Source organism: Medicago truncatula, chromosome 1, assembly GCF_003473485.1.
Source record: "Medicago truncatula cultivar Jemalong A17 chromosome 1, MtrunA17r5.0-ANR, whole genome shotgun sequence".
NCBI lineage: Eukaryota > Viridiplantae > Streptophyta > Magnoliopsida > Fabales > Fabaceae > Medicago > Medicago truncatula.
The window spans coordinates 5623243-5638762 of record NC_053042.1 but is presented as its reverse complement, the minus strand read 5'-3'; the positions used below and the strand labels follow the sequence as shown (position 1 = coordinate 5638762).

The 15520-nt window shown below is 33.2% G+C and overlaps 2 protein-coding genes across 2 annotated transcripts; one reads left to right on the top strand and one right to left on the bottom strand.

Annotated features, from left to right (window-relative positions):
- Positions 1 to 66: 66 nt before the first annotated feature.
- Positions 67 to 3914, bottom strand: LOC11414230 (uncharacterized). Its single transcript, XM_003589095.4, has 2 exons — positions 3589 to 3914; positions 67 to 858 (listed from the first exon to the last, which is right to left on the bottom strand). Exons 1-2 carry the CDS (start codon positions 3709 to 3711, stop codon positions 499 to 501), a joined length of 483 nt encoding a protein of 160 aa, XP_003589143.1. The 5' UTR covers positions 3712 to 3914; the 3' UTR covers positions 67 to 498.
- A 5118-nt stretch (positions 3915 to 9032) lies between these two features.
- On the top strand, positions 9033 to 10493 carry LOC11428029 (uncharacterized protein At4g06744). Its single transcript, XM_003589093.4, has one exon. The coding sequence runs from the start codon at positions 9209 to 9211 to the stop codon at positions 10343 to 10345; it is 1137 nt and encodes a 378-aa protein (XP_003589141.1). The 5' UTR covers positions 9033 to 9208; the 3' UTR covers positions 10346 to 10493.
- The last annotated feature ends 5027 nt before the right edge of the window (positions 10494 to 15520 follow it).

Genomic DNA, 15520 nt, shown 5'->3' with positions numbered 1-15520 from the left:
TATTTTCTCTCTACTTTCCCATCGCTATAGCAAATTCTCAGGCAAAACTACCCATTGAAATATGCATGTGAAGTGCTATTTGGCACACCTTCATTGGTCAATGTTATATAACATTAGTATCCTAATGGTACACAAGTGCTATCCTTGAAAGCAAAGTATATTACTTTGTAATAATTACTTTTAAAACATCAACTCTAAATGAAACCAAAAATATATTGAAGGTGCAGTTGCTCCAATCGTAACATTAGATTTAGAGACATGTACATCATACACAACCTTTACTCGGACTTCTCTGTATTGGTAACTAAATCACTATGGTACATCATTGGAGTCTTAAAAAAAGACCAACCATGTTTGAGAATTAACTCCACTATGACCATAGTATGACTTTTCCAAGGATCAAGGTACAAGAGGCATTAATCACTGCATATTGTGGATTCATGGAAAAACATAAGCATCACCATAGCAAAAATGCAACCTTATATCCAAGCAATCAGATTAACAACACCAGTATGTATAGTGCTCGTCTCTGCGGGTGTTGCTGACAAGGCCTCCACACTTCAAACAAATGAAGCTGCTTCCATCAGAAACTGCATCTAATACTACTTGCGTCCTGCCACTTTCTGCAAGTATGGATGTTCCATTAGCATCTGTGGTTACTGATGGGTTGGAAATGTTTGTTGCAGATGGTTCGACCATTGCAGGCTGAACTTCAGCAATGGCACACTCGGCAAACAAAGAAGCCAGCTGATCGGCCGCAGCATTCTGTTGCAGTCTACTTCTATACTGCTCACGGGCACGACTCAAGGACTGAAATACAGCTTCATCGCCACCTTTATTCTTCACTGCTACAACCACCTGTTCCAATTATAAATAAATATCAGCCACCACAAAGACTTGCAGGTTTAAGAAGAGTTTCAGTTGGTTAGTCTACTTTTATACTATTTTATTTTTATTTTCTTGTTTTCCAAACTGAATGAGCAAGTGGTAAAATCAAAACTTAGCTATTTTTTACTATTTTCTTTATTAAAATACAAAAAATAAATAAAAAAACTCAGAAAAACAAATGTAATTACTAGTGTAACATATCAACTACAAATGAATTCACATAAAAAATCAAACACCGTCTAAGTTTTTGCCTAGCTTTTCTCCTTGAGCAAGTACATACTATATTCCATTTTTGTTTAAGCATGCATTATGTTTCTGATAGGTCTGCTACGTATTATTTAGGCTGAGATAATTAGAAAAAATGAAGGCTTGTTTCAGCAACCATTCATTTTGGAAACTGATGCATTCGGTTCAGTCAAAGGTGCGGTCTTAAGCCGAGGTAAACACCATATTGTTTATTACTCAAATTGAGTCCTAGAATGCCTTCGGTTCAGGCAAAGGTGCTGTCTTAAGTCAAGGTAAACACCCTACTGTTTATTACTCAAATTGAGTCGTAGAAAGCAAAAGCAATCTGAGGCAATATTCAAGTTTAGGCATTACTTGATTGGTCACAAGTTCATTATTCCCACTGATCAAAAGAGTTTGAAATCTCTTAATGACCAAACCACTCAAACACCTAAACAACAATTGTGGTTCCAAAATTTTTTTAGCTAAATTTCTCAACAGAATGGAAGCTGAAAACTTGGCTGATTTCTCCAATTTAAATTAGCAGAAATTTTTGTTCACACTATTGTCAAATTACATGGATTTCGTTAGTTCATAGTTTCAGACAGGGACAAGGTTTTTACAGGGAAGTTTTGGCAACATCTTTTTACTTTTCCCAAGTTCATAGTGATGTTAAGATTTATTAAGGAAAAGTTTATTGTTAATGAGTGTATTAGTAGACATTAGAATGAGCATAGTGATTCAGTTCCAGCTGTAACTGAAACACAGGCTGTAAAGGGACAGGTGGAGTGTTGAGAACTCATAGTACTCCCTCTGAATCAAGGGAATCCAAGGCATTGGATAACGTGTGGAGTGTTGAGAGCTCATATACCTCCCTCTGAATCTCTTCCCCAATCTGTGATACACTGCTGCACCGATTCTGCAGGGTTTTTCTTTCCTTTATTGCTTTCCACAAATGGAACTTATTTCATATAGCAAATAATAGCTTCTACTTTCTGATTCACTGTAAGTTACATTGGATTTTAGCACACATTGAGCTTACTCATTATACATTTTCCCTGTGTCACTTCATAATTTTTTATAAAAGGGTGAACACTCTTAAAGCGGAGTTGAGAGGTAGAGCAGTCCATGGAATCAAATCTTTCTATATATTCAATAAAAATACAATCTTTACACCCTTAATCTAAACCAGTACCTATCAGTTTCACACATCAGAACATAATGTCCTCTGCTTAAATAGCTGAGTCAAGCATCACCTTTTACATTGCAGGTTCTTTAGACATGAGAAAGGGATAATACAACCTCTCAAAATGCACATAAATGTTATTTGAACAGCAATTTGAGACTACAAAATTCGACAACATTTGAAATAGTTAACACAGTTCACACATGTGGATAACAAAATGTTAGATTTGGTTAATAGATATATCAGGTGTTGCAACTTAAACTATCTACTGAACTTTATTAGCCACAAATTTAAACACGATTAATCTTGATTTTCAAGTGTTGAAATCCACATGTAGTTGGAACACTTGAAATTGTGGTTAGTTAAGTTCAATTGATGATTACTGAGTTACCAAACTCGATATCCCAGTTAACCACCCATTGAACTATGTTAACTACATGCGTGATCTGCTTTAACCATTTACGAAGTTGTCGAATTTTGCTGTCCCAAATTGATGTTCAAATACCATTTCAGTAAAATGTAGGGTGACACAAACCTACCAAGAGCCACTGTCTAAATAAACACTCCATAAATGCAATAAAAACACCATTTTGATGAGGCAAGAAACTTTGTGTTCTTCTAAAACTAATGTAAATGTGATTAAGGCAATGCTAGTTTGACATTTTTAGTATGTTTGGGAACAGTAAGAGTTCGCGAGAGAAAGGAATCATTGAAAGAAAGTGCAAAACACCATCAAATTTAAGAACTAGTAAAACTTTCATAAAATTCTATAAGCTAAGGTTTGAGTAGTTGCATGATTCATTTCCCAAACAAAACTCCTGAATGGTTGGTTTTGCTTAATCTCAAAGAAAAGTGATTTAGTAAACAAAAAAAGCAGCTATAATCCAATCACACACTTCAATGTCCTACTGATTAGTTAAGTGAAGTTACCAGCAACAGTTCATTACTTCATTTCACCCTAAATAAACGTTTTCAGAGAAATTTAACACACAAGAAAATCGAGACAAACCAGTAACAAATTCCAAATACCCAGAATGCTTATCATAACAAATAAACAAAATACCATATAAAAATCATAACATTATTCATATGAAACCCCTAAAATTCACTGCATAGTCTAAAATTTTGCAACAAAATGCCACTATACTACAAATTACAAATTGTGAATCACAGAATACATTAGCAACCCAACATGCAAAATAATCCCTAATTTTTCTTAATTTAGTTAATTTGACAAGTTATTAATACGAATCTTGATGTCAAAGAAAGTAAAGAAAAAAAAAAATTACCGCTTGAAGGGCTTGAGAGGGTTTTCCTTGATTGATGAATTGGCGAGCCAATGTAAGCAAATCACGAACGGCGTCGTTTTGACCGGAGCTAGACGCCTCCGTTTCCATCATCTCACCATCCATTTTGTTCAGATAATCGCTTTTTAAATAATCGATTTTGTTTGAAAGTTCATTTGAGAGTATTTGTTAGGTTTTGGTTTGATCAGAAAGTTAGAAGAAGGAATATGAAAGAGAGAAAAGAGAAGAAGAAATAGAAATGGTGAAGAGTTGGAACATGAAAATGAATATGGTTCTTTCTAGCACATTCTCTTGTTTTCTTTCTCTGTTTTGAAACACGTCACCTTGAATATGATGTCATCATCCATGTTAGTTCAGTTAGGTTAGACATGGGCCTAGTTTATGGGTTAGGCCCAAGAGTGGGCCCAACATGTTTTAGCCAATCTCAGTCATTGATTTGAAATCGAACGTTTTGATTTTTATTTTTTTTTCTTCAGGGAGAACAGTATAGATTTTAAATTCAGTTTTACACAGTAAAGCAATCTCAGCCGCTTATTTGTGATTGGATGGCATAGATTTGTTATAATGTCATTTGTAACTACAACAAATCCAGTTCAACCAAAAATAGACCTTTGTTTTTAAACTTCAGAAGTTCTTTTTTTTTCTTCTTCTTAAAGGTTCTTCTCCAATTGAGATAATCCAATGTTTCGAAAATTAATATGATATGAGCACCTTTTTTCAATCATAATTTAAACTTTAATTCATATAATTGCAAGAATCGTCATCTTTCATTTGACATAACTTACATTGACTTTATTTAATTCAGTTTATTGAATGAATGAAAAATGCATCAAGCAAAAAAAGAAAAAGAAAAATGCAAAACCATTTTTAGGGTTTTTTTTGTTGGTAATTTCTTTGGTTGAAGTAACTAACAAAAGACACATTTGAGGATGAAGCTATTAATGAAACACACATTTAAAGATCAATCTCACTAACAAAATGTACATTTGAAGATATTTTTATATTTTTTTTATAAATTTAAAGGCTTTAGGGACAAATACAACAAGGACCAAAGTGAATTATACTTGCTATAATTTTGTTTTAGTAAAAATGAATAGGGTGAGTTAGTGTTTCTCATTGTTACAGTCTAATAGTTTGATTGTGAGGATATTTTATGTAAAATTTTAGGTTTGAATTCATATTAGGACATTCCTCTTCCACGTGTGTGTTATTTAAGTGTATGTTAGCTACTAGGCAAATATCTAGATTAAATATAAAAATAAAATAGGGTGAGTTACTCAATCACTACATTCAATTAAAAATATAAATGGTAACACAATTGGAAATGTTGGAAAAGTGAGAACTAGTTAAACTTGTTTTAAGTTTTAACTAATTGATGAACAATTATAACTTTGAAAGCTTTTCCTTCAAAAAAAAAAAAAAAAACCCTTTGAAAGCTTTTAAGAGCGTAATTGATGAACAACTATAAATGGTGGTATTTGCATTTTCATGCAACCTGTGTGTTAGAGGGGCACCAATATTTGATTCACTTTGGGTGGTAATTTTCAACCACGAGTCCAATATATGTAACTTCCTCCTCCTACTTTTTTTAACAAATGTTTTTTGAATTAAAAATATCAATTTGGAGTATATTGTGAGATTAGGGAGATACATTTAAAAATTTTGATAGGCGGTATGATGAATATTTAGAAAATACACTTGACTAATAACAGCAGTACCATATAGAAGTATGCACTCACGAAGTGATCGGGACACAAAATGACCAATAAGGAGTTGTTATTGGACGGAAAACCTAGGAGGTTGCGGAAATCATGGGAGTGAAATTGTAATTTTCCAATCAAAACACGACAGTTTTGCTCTCGGGATAATTTCGTGAGTAATTGCTCGCGTTAAGTTGCATTTTCCTTTAAATAATTGAGAAATGTAAAATATATATATATATATATATAGAGAGAGAGAGAGAGAATAATGAATGTAGTCAATTTAAACCACCAATAAGAATGTTTTAGATGTGTATGCTCTAACATCTCTCCATCAACACTTTAGGATTTCGTGGTGACTTTTTTCTTCGTGTTTTTTTTAGTTTCTCTTACCTTTTTGTAGGTATTCTCTCTTCTTTAGTAAGACTAGGTTTCTATTATGTGTATCTTTGATTTACTAAAAAAATAAATGACTGAACATGACAACTTTTAGACAGTAAGGGATGGGACAAAAACATAAATTTTTGTCCTTCATTAAACTATGAGACAACCTAACAAAGAATCATATGAAAGTCTCTAGATATAGAGACTACTAAAGAATATTAAAGAAACTTCTGCAACTCTACTAGAAGGATACGGATATTCTCTCTTCTTTGGTAAGACTAGGTTTCTATTCTAATGCATTAGGGAAATCGTAACATGTTTAGATCCTTTTAGTCGTATAAATAGAATATCTGTATCTAATGCATTAGGGAAATCGTAACATGTTTAGATCTTTTTAATCATAGAAATAGAATATTTGTATCTCAATACTTTTCTTTGTAATCAATGTTGGGTCACTGAGGAGAGTCTGGGGGACATTCCACATCGAGGCTAGAACTACCTCATAAGAGAGAGACGCCACACTCTTATCCAAAACCTTAAAGCTATGGATTTATAGGTCCTCTTACTTATAAGGTGTTCAACCTTTACTCTTCTATCCGACGTGGGACATATAATTCACATGCACACAACAATCAATGATTCTAAATCTTTCTATTTTATAATATGAAGCTTTGTTAGAATAATATAAATAGGACTCACTGCCAAGTGTTTAAACAATAACAAGTTGTTTGATCAAATTAAAAATTTCTCTATTTATCTACATATAATTTTATCCCTTAGCCACAACTTTTTATCCAACACACATACTATGAAAAATAAAAATAAAAAAATTAACGCACCCTACATCTATAATGATGATGATCCCTCAAAAAAAAATCTATAATGATGATGAGACACCACCCATACCTACTACGACAGCCTCAATAACAACATGCTACAATAGAATTTTTGTGCATCAGATTCAAACTCTATAGCCTCTTCACCTCTTTCAAACAATCAATCATCAGCTTAAACCCATCCCGGATCAACTACCTTTTTAAGATTGTCTAGCTTGATAAATGATAAACATCAACCAAAGTTTATACGCTACTGATTGTTGCCCATTTTTTATTTAGGAAGACTTTGCATGATCTTTTTAACCAAAATACGCATGATAAGTTCAGATGTTTAATGACTAATTGATACTATCTCCACTCCACAAGTCTTCTATCTAGAATGTTGAAGGTTCAATAAAAATCCTACAAAAATACTGATATGGATATGGACACCGGATACAACACTGATACGTCGAGACATCTAATAATTTGAAGGGGGATTGTTCATACTTCATAGATAAAATCAGAAAAAGCTTCAACTTTTCCTAGACCTAAAAAAGAAGTGGAAAAGATAATATTCACAAAAGAAATGATATTTGTACAATCATTTTTGTACAACTTTTGTACAACCTTCTCTCTCATACTCACATTATCTTCTTATTCTCTCTCTATTGTTTTTGACCAATAAAAAAAGAACACAATAAAGTTGTCCCAAAAATTATATCAAACGAATTGTTCAAATATCACTACTCTATTCACAAATATTGTTGTTGTCCTTTTTGTTCTTTTATCTAGTCACATAATAATGTTGCGTATATTTTATAGGAATTTGATTCCTCACCAAACACTATCACTGTTCTATGGTAAAATCAGTGGTGTTCCCCCACAAACATGGACGGTGCCAAATATGCCCACTTACTAATATTTGCCCATACCACATTTATCAATTGGTCGTGTTATAGATCAGAGAATCCTTCGAAGTTTTTTTTTATTATAAAAAAAAAAAAGATTTTCGATAAAATTTTATCTTCTCATGTGATAATATTATTTTTTAGCCATTTTTTTTTTTGAGGGAATGATTTTTTAGGCAATGAAAAACTACTTTCCTTACACATATAATATTACATTTTTTTCTTCTTATAAGTTCCCTCTATTCAAAGCGTGTTGGACATGAATATAGATACATTTTTGGACCGAAATTCAAATATAAATTTATTACACTGTGGGAGTTTTTTTTTTTTTTTTATGGTCGAACCCTAAATTTTACATATATTATACATTGTTCATATCAAGTACCAAATGAGTTAAATCCAAAACGCCATATTGTGGGAGTTTAATATCTCCTACTAGAGTCAAATTCTGTTGACGGTAATATCACTATTTAAAACATAACAATTTAATAAAATGTGATTATTCATCCTTTCAAAAATAAATGTGATTATACATCTTTTATATTCTTATTTTATTCACGGTAGTGCCAACATTACTTCACCATCATTATCATATATAAAAGAAAATCAGTCATTTGGTATCATTGTCCAATAGTAGCACATTTTTACAATAATTATCTAAAGAGAGACCGACATAATCCATTCTTTCACCATTAGGATATATCAAATGTATAATTGATGCTTTGAGATGAAAATATATATACTATAGTACTCCCCACTTAAGCTATTTGCGGGTTCAAAAACACCAACAGTGCCTAGTGACAATGCCTGCTTAAATGAATATTATTACGCCGTTAATTTTAAATTAATCAATTATGTATGTATTGTTAGATATAATATCTTTTTGAGCTGGAAAGCCATGCCTGGCTGCAGTGCAGACACTGAATAACCAATTACCATTACTGATTTTTTCCACGTTATGGGAGTAGTTGAGCAATTTGTGCTCCCCTCTTCTTTTTACTTTTCAGTTTTGTCAAATGAACAGAATGTTGTCTGAATTATGCCTAATTAATCAGTGACATTGTCCACGATGTATACAAAATCATACGTAGTTATATATCAATAGATGTTAAATTAATTTATTTAGAAGACACACACTAATAATAATAATATTGTAATTTCATGGATTCTTAACACACCTCTCACGACCAGTATTATTGAAATTGGTTCGTGGACATAAATAGTGTGTGGCCTGATAGCAGAAATCTAGTAGCAGGTGATCTAATGGATCTTAATTACAGGCTCTAATACCATTTTAGAAATCGTAGTTGGGCTTAACACAACCCCACAAAACCAACTTGCGGGGACTATTGTTTTAAGGTTATTTGTTTGTTATGATCGTACAAATACACCACCAAATGAAATTTTTGAACAACTACTAAAGAAGAAGATTGATATTCTTTGTCTCCATGATGATTGTCATTATTAACTAACAGTTTACAGAAGATTTCATCCATGAAAAATACTATTATATAATATCATGTCCACAGTCTAATATGACGTGCATGTGACGAAACCACAAAGTAGTGCAAATGTGCAATAGCTATAGTTTTTATATATAACCATAAACTATGTGTATATCACTTCTTTGGACTATCATCCACCCAATAACCAATCATTTTGCTTATATGCATACAAAAATATAAAGCAACATGAAAGTTGGCCTAATTAACAAACTGCACTTCTTTCTGCCTACTAATTGTGCTAGTGTTAATTAGTGTTACCTTTGAATCAATAGAAAGAAGAAAAAAAAATGATGAGTAGCATCTTTGCAAAATTATTGTTCTCAACTTTGTGCATGCTCTTTGTGCTCAAAGCAGAATCTTTGGTATTTGCAGACCAAAGACTTGCTATAGTGTATCCAGTGATACAAAAATTCAAGTCCTTGATTACTTCAGATCCATTAGGTGTTACAAAATCATGGATAGGTTCTGATATATGCAACTACAAAGGATTCTACTGTGATCATCCACCAGATAACAACTCTGCTATTGCTTTAGCTTCAATTGATTTCAATGGTTTTCAACTAAGTGCTTCTACTCTTAATGGTTTTATTGATAAACTTCCTGATATTGCTCTTTTTCATGCAAATTCCAACAATTTCATTGGCACAATCACTTCTCAAATTTCTAAACTTCCTTATCTTTATGAGCTTGATTTAAGTAATAACAAATTTTCTGGTCCTTTTCCTATGGCTGTTCTAGGCATGAACACTTTAACATTCTTGGATATAAGGTTCAATTCTTTCTCTGGCGGGGTCCCACAACAGATATTCACACAAAACCTTGAAGTACTTTTTATCAATAACAATCTCTTGACACAAAACTTGCCTGATAATTTAGCCACAAGTTCAATTTTTCTACTCACTTTGGCTAACAATAAATTCATCGGTTCAATACCGAGAAATCTTCCGAAAGCTTTGTCGAGTTTAACTGAGGTGGTTTTACTAAACAATGAGTTAACAGGTTGTTTACCTCATGAAATTGGTTATTTTCAAGAAGCTGTAGTTTTTGATGTTGGAAATAATCAACTTACTGGTCCTTTACCAATGTCTCTTAGTTGTCTTGAGAAAGTTGAGGTTGTTAATTTGGCTGGTAACATGTTTTATGGAATGGTGCCTGATTTTGTGTGTGCAGGGTTGGAGAATTTGGTGAATTTTTCACTGTCAGATAACTATTTTACTCATGTGGGACCTTTTTGTAGGATGTTGATTCAAAGAGGTGTTCTTGATGTTGGGAAGAATTGTATTCATGATCTTCCTTTTCAGAGATCATTGATTGAGTGTGCTGATTTCTTTACACGGCCAAAGATTTGTCCATTTACTTGGTTTCATGGTTTTTATCCTTGTAATTTTCCTTTTAAAAAATCATCAGTTTCTTCTATTCCTTAGATGTAAAATTTTCCTTCACATTACATTTGTGTTGCAATTCTTTATCTTTTGTGTAATGTATAATAATTGTGTTGAACATTTTCTATTTGTTTCTACATTTCTTCATGTCAATGTATGCAAATGATAATTACTTCAAAGTCATTTATCATGAATTATTTTACAAATAGGGTGTTTTGGGGATGCATTTCATGTCCTGTAATAGATTTTGGAATGACCTCTCAGACCCCTTTTTATTCTCTTCATACATTTGCTCTTTTGCCAAAGGCAAACATTAACCTTTAAATGTGAGACAAGCTCCCTCTAAGGCTTTGTTTGGGATTAGGAGGAGTCAGGAGGAGAGGACTTTAAAAAAAAATGAAAGAATGGTAGTCCCCCAACTTGAATGAGGAGTTTATTTTTCTTCATAATACAAAATTCGTCAAATTGAATTGTATTTTCTGTTAAACAAAGTATTTTCCATTAAGTTGGGGTGATTTTTTTTTAGTATAAACCAAACGAGAATATATTTTTTGGTAGACAAGGGAACGAAAGTAATAATAGTGCAGCAGAAACCTCAGACCACGAAATGGCAGGCACGCAAAAATCCCCTTGGCAATGGTTCCTCATTCGCTTTTGAGAAGTCAATGGTTAACTCTGAAATTACGGCAACAGTCGCAACTTCACATTCTGATGCGCCTACTCATGATGTTATTGCCAATACTTTTAGCTTTGCAAAATATTTCGGACGCAATTCAACAGGGTTTGTTGCCTCAACCTGCCTCTCCCGTGTTGGAATTATCTACTGTAGTTGCGCACGATGACGTGCATTCACTTAGAGTCGAGCAAACACATCCGGATGATCAAGACATGAGTGTTCCTACTTCTCCAGCTGCTGCTGATCCGGTTCCATCTATTGTAGAGCACGTTGACGTGCATGAGGATATTGTTTCCGCCACGGAAGTGAGTAATTTGTTGGTTCAGCACACTCTAGCGCAAGAGGAAGTACCTTCAGCCTCTTCTGTGCAAGTTAAAAGTCCAATCGAGCACAATAATAGCGTGGTACAGATAAAGTATGAGCATGGTCAGGTACAGAATCAGTATGTTGCGGGACACAATCAGGAGGTTGTTCCTGCTGAGGGTGCAGTTCGAAATTCAGACTTAGCCACTGATGACAGCAACACAGTACGACATGGAGATGGTCCAGTGCAGCATATTAATCCTAACATACAACAGGATATGGACCTTTAACAAGGAATCTATGAATATTTAAAGAGGGCAACAAAGGTTCCTTTCACACCAGTTCTTTCAAAGAAACAAATACAGTAATTGAAGCAAGTCCAGGTTCTTGGGAAGCCGTCGTATCGAACCCGTTCTGGGGGGGACTCCTCTCCAACTGCTCAATGAATTTTTTATTGGAATGTGTGAGGTATTAGTAACTCGGATTCTAGAATTGCTTTAAATAAGACTGAATTACTGCCTGTTTTACACTTTGATTTCCACAGAGACAGATATGGTCTGTCTACCTACAAATTCCCTTAATTTGTTGTTTATCTTTTCTTTTATTTTCTTTCTTGTTTTGAGGGTTTTAGCTTGATCCCCCTCTTGTATTTACCTTTTTCGCCTTTTTTTTAAAAAAATTATTGAGATTGACGGCATAGGATGAAGGTTCATCGGGTTATCAACCTAGTTGGAACGCCGTTGGTTCCTCTTGACGCTAGTCATCTCTCCTGACTATCCAAAAAATATATTTTTCAGGAGACATGTGATGATTTTTAAGGAGTAAACAACCACTTTTGTCTCGAAGAATGACATGCGGTGTCACAATAATCTCTGAATGAATTAAAAAAAAATAAAACTTCTTGAATCACTTAGTTAATCAGTTTATTGACATCTATTATTCTACTAGTTGTGATGATGTGTCACATTTTTTGACAAATCAGCTGCATATGTGGTACCATTTATTCACCATATTCTTATACATGTTATCAAGGACCTAAGTGACAAATAACATTAGCACAGGCACGGATCCTCTCCAATCACCGAAGGGTCCAGTGGAATCCCAGCCCCCCCAACCATAGATTTAGCTCACTTGGGTTCATTAAAAAGCATAAAAGATTAATTAAATAGTCATGATGGGAACTGGACCTGCTCCTGTGTAATCCCAGTCCCATTAGCACATATTCTCAATGTACTTCACCAATGTTACTTTGAGTCGCAATGTATAAATCACAATCTCCAACAACTTCTGCCTCTGCCTTAGGAGAATTTGTTCAATACCATCACAAAAGGCATTAAAAATAACCAAACACTTGACACTGCATTCAAAGTAATGAGCTTCTTGGTATGAAGAATGACCTAGAATTCCTCTTGACAAATGATAAAACAATGGGCTTTCCAACTCATTTGAATGAAAGTAAATCATCTTGAACAAATCTCTCATGTTATTTTCATGCACCAAAACACTCCTGTTCTATTCGACACAGGAGCCTAAAAGGATCGCTAAGAAGGGTGATCTCAACTCCCCATGAATCTACAACTCTACAAGAATCTCAACTCGACACAGTAGGCCTCTGTCTGCAAAGACAACGAGTCCAAGCACTTGATGGCAATCAATTTTCCAACTTTAAGTATTCCCTTGAAAACAATATCAGACTCACCTTTTCTCTAAAATTTATTGCTGAACCACCTTAAACTTGAAAAGAATCCCCTCTAAATAAGGATTACAATGGTTCCATTGCACATTGAAATCGATCTTTTGGCCGCAGTAACGATGGTAGTCTGGTAGAGATAGAGATCACTAACAACCATAATTACAGAGATGATCTGAAATACAAGAGACTAACTAGAACTATTAAGATCAACTTTCATCTTACAATAAAATTTGCCATTGTTATAAACTTGTTCTACACCATCGTCTTGGGGCATTTTTTAATTCATTTTGACGCAGTTAGAGAATTTATTGGACAGTGATTTATTTAACAATGAATTAATTACTTGAGGCTCAGTTTGGTCTTCGTCATGGTAATTTGTAGTTAATTGCATCTGACTACTATGATCCAGCGTGAATGACATAGTGAAATAATAATAAAATAGATGCAATCAACTACAAGTCTTGATATTTATAAATAAACAAAGGCATAAATATGCAATTCGTCCCTGTAATTTAGACGCGTTTTGATTTTCGTCCTTGAAAAAAAAAAATTAAAAACATCCCTGTAAAAAAAAATTGTTTCAAAAAGGTCCCTGACCCCACAATTCAGTTGAAGTGGCATGGTTTTGGCCACGTGGCATGCCACATAATTAATTTTTGTTTATTTTTTTTCAAAATTCTAAAAAATCATTTTTTAAATTAAAAATCCAAAAATAAATATAAAAATCATAAAAAAAATTAAAAAATCGGAAAAAAAAAAAACTGAAAATTAAATTTTTCGATTTTTAATTAATTTTTGTTTCTTCAAAATTCTGAAAATTAAATTTTCGATTTTTAATTAAAAAAATATTTTTTCCAAAATTCTGAAAATTATATTTTCAAAAGTTATAAATTTTGAGATTATATAATTTCCAATTTAATTTTTCTTAAATTTATTTCTAGATTTTAAAAACACTAATTTCCAAAAAAATTTCTTCATATTTCAAAAAAAAAAAAATTTGGAATTATTTTATGATTTTTTAATTTATTTTCAGTTTTTTTAATTTTAAAAAATAATTTTCAGATTTAAAATAAAATAAAATAATGACGTGGACTGCCACGTGGCAAAAGTCGCACAGTCAGCAACTGCCACGTGGCCAAAGTCATCCCATGTCAACAAAAAAGTGGGGCCAGGGACCTTTTTAAAACAAAAAAAAAATTGCTGGGATGTTTATAAATTTTTTTATTTTACAAGGACAAAAATCAAAACGCGTCCAAATTACAGGGACAGATTGCATATTTAAGCCATAAACAAATAATTCAAAAATTAAGGATATATTACTTGGTTTTCTAACAAGCTATCAAATTAAAGTTTGTATGATATAGTGTCATGATTAGGATTTTCGTAGAAATATGAACCAGTTCCCGTCCATCTAACAAATTATATCAATGAATTGGTAACATAATAAAATTAAATTTGAAGGGAGAATGTTTAAGGGAATTATTAATAAAATTTAGTAACCATACCTATTTTTTTCCTAGCGGGAATTAGAGTAAGTTTTTATTTTTAGGAGCGATATAACTCAACCTACAATATCTCAAAACTTGTAGGAGAAAGTTCCATCCAACTAGGGCAGTTTTGTCTGTGTGTGACACTTCACACATGCCACGATAAAGAAAAGCCAAAACTGCAGATCCCCAACTATATGTTCTTGTTTGATTAAAATTCATTAGCAAATACAACCAAGAGTTGTGTACAAATAATCTAGTTGTATTTGGGAACAAGAACTCTCCAATGAACCATATATGGTGCCTCATAATATGTTGTATTCTTACTTCGGGAGGTGAATGTTCATTGCAGTCATTGGAGATAAGATTGCCACCTAACCACTTCAGTGAAAGAGTATTAACATCCATCTCATCTGTTGGAATCTCTATTCCTACTAATTGAAAACAAGTATCCCATTGAAGATTTGGCAGACCGGTAACGACTTGTCCTTCAATAGGTAAGGTGAGTAACAGGTATACATCTTCCAACGTGATGGTGCATTCACCTGTTGGAAAAATGAAAAGTATGCGTCTCAAACCTCCACCTTTTGACAAGAGCGATTAAGATATGTATGTCCTCCAATATTTGAATGTTTTTAATATTTACGAATGTATCTTGTTTTTTTTAGGATGTAAGGATGAACCTTCTCTTGCATACGACGACACAAAGACCCAAGCCGGGTTATTAGAGGTTTCTCAGATAAAAAAATTAGAAAATCGGCAAGCGTATCTTAATCCCTCTTGTCGAAAGACGAAGGCCAGAGACACATACTTTTCATTTTCCAACAGGTGAATGCACAATCACGTTGGAAGATGTATACATGTTACTCAACTTATCTATTGGAGGACAGGTCGTTGCCGATCCACTAAATCTTCAATGGGATACTTGTTTTCAATTATCAGAAATAGAGATTTCAGTAGACGGGAGAGATAGTAATTCTCTTTCGTTGAAGTGGTTAAGCGGCAATCTTATCTCCAATGACCTCAATGAACATTCGCCTCCTAAAGTAAGAATACAA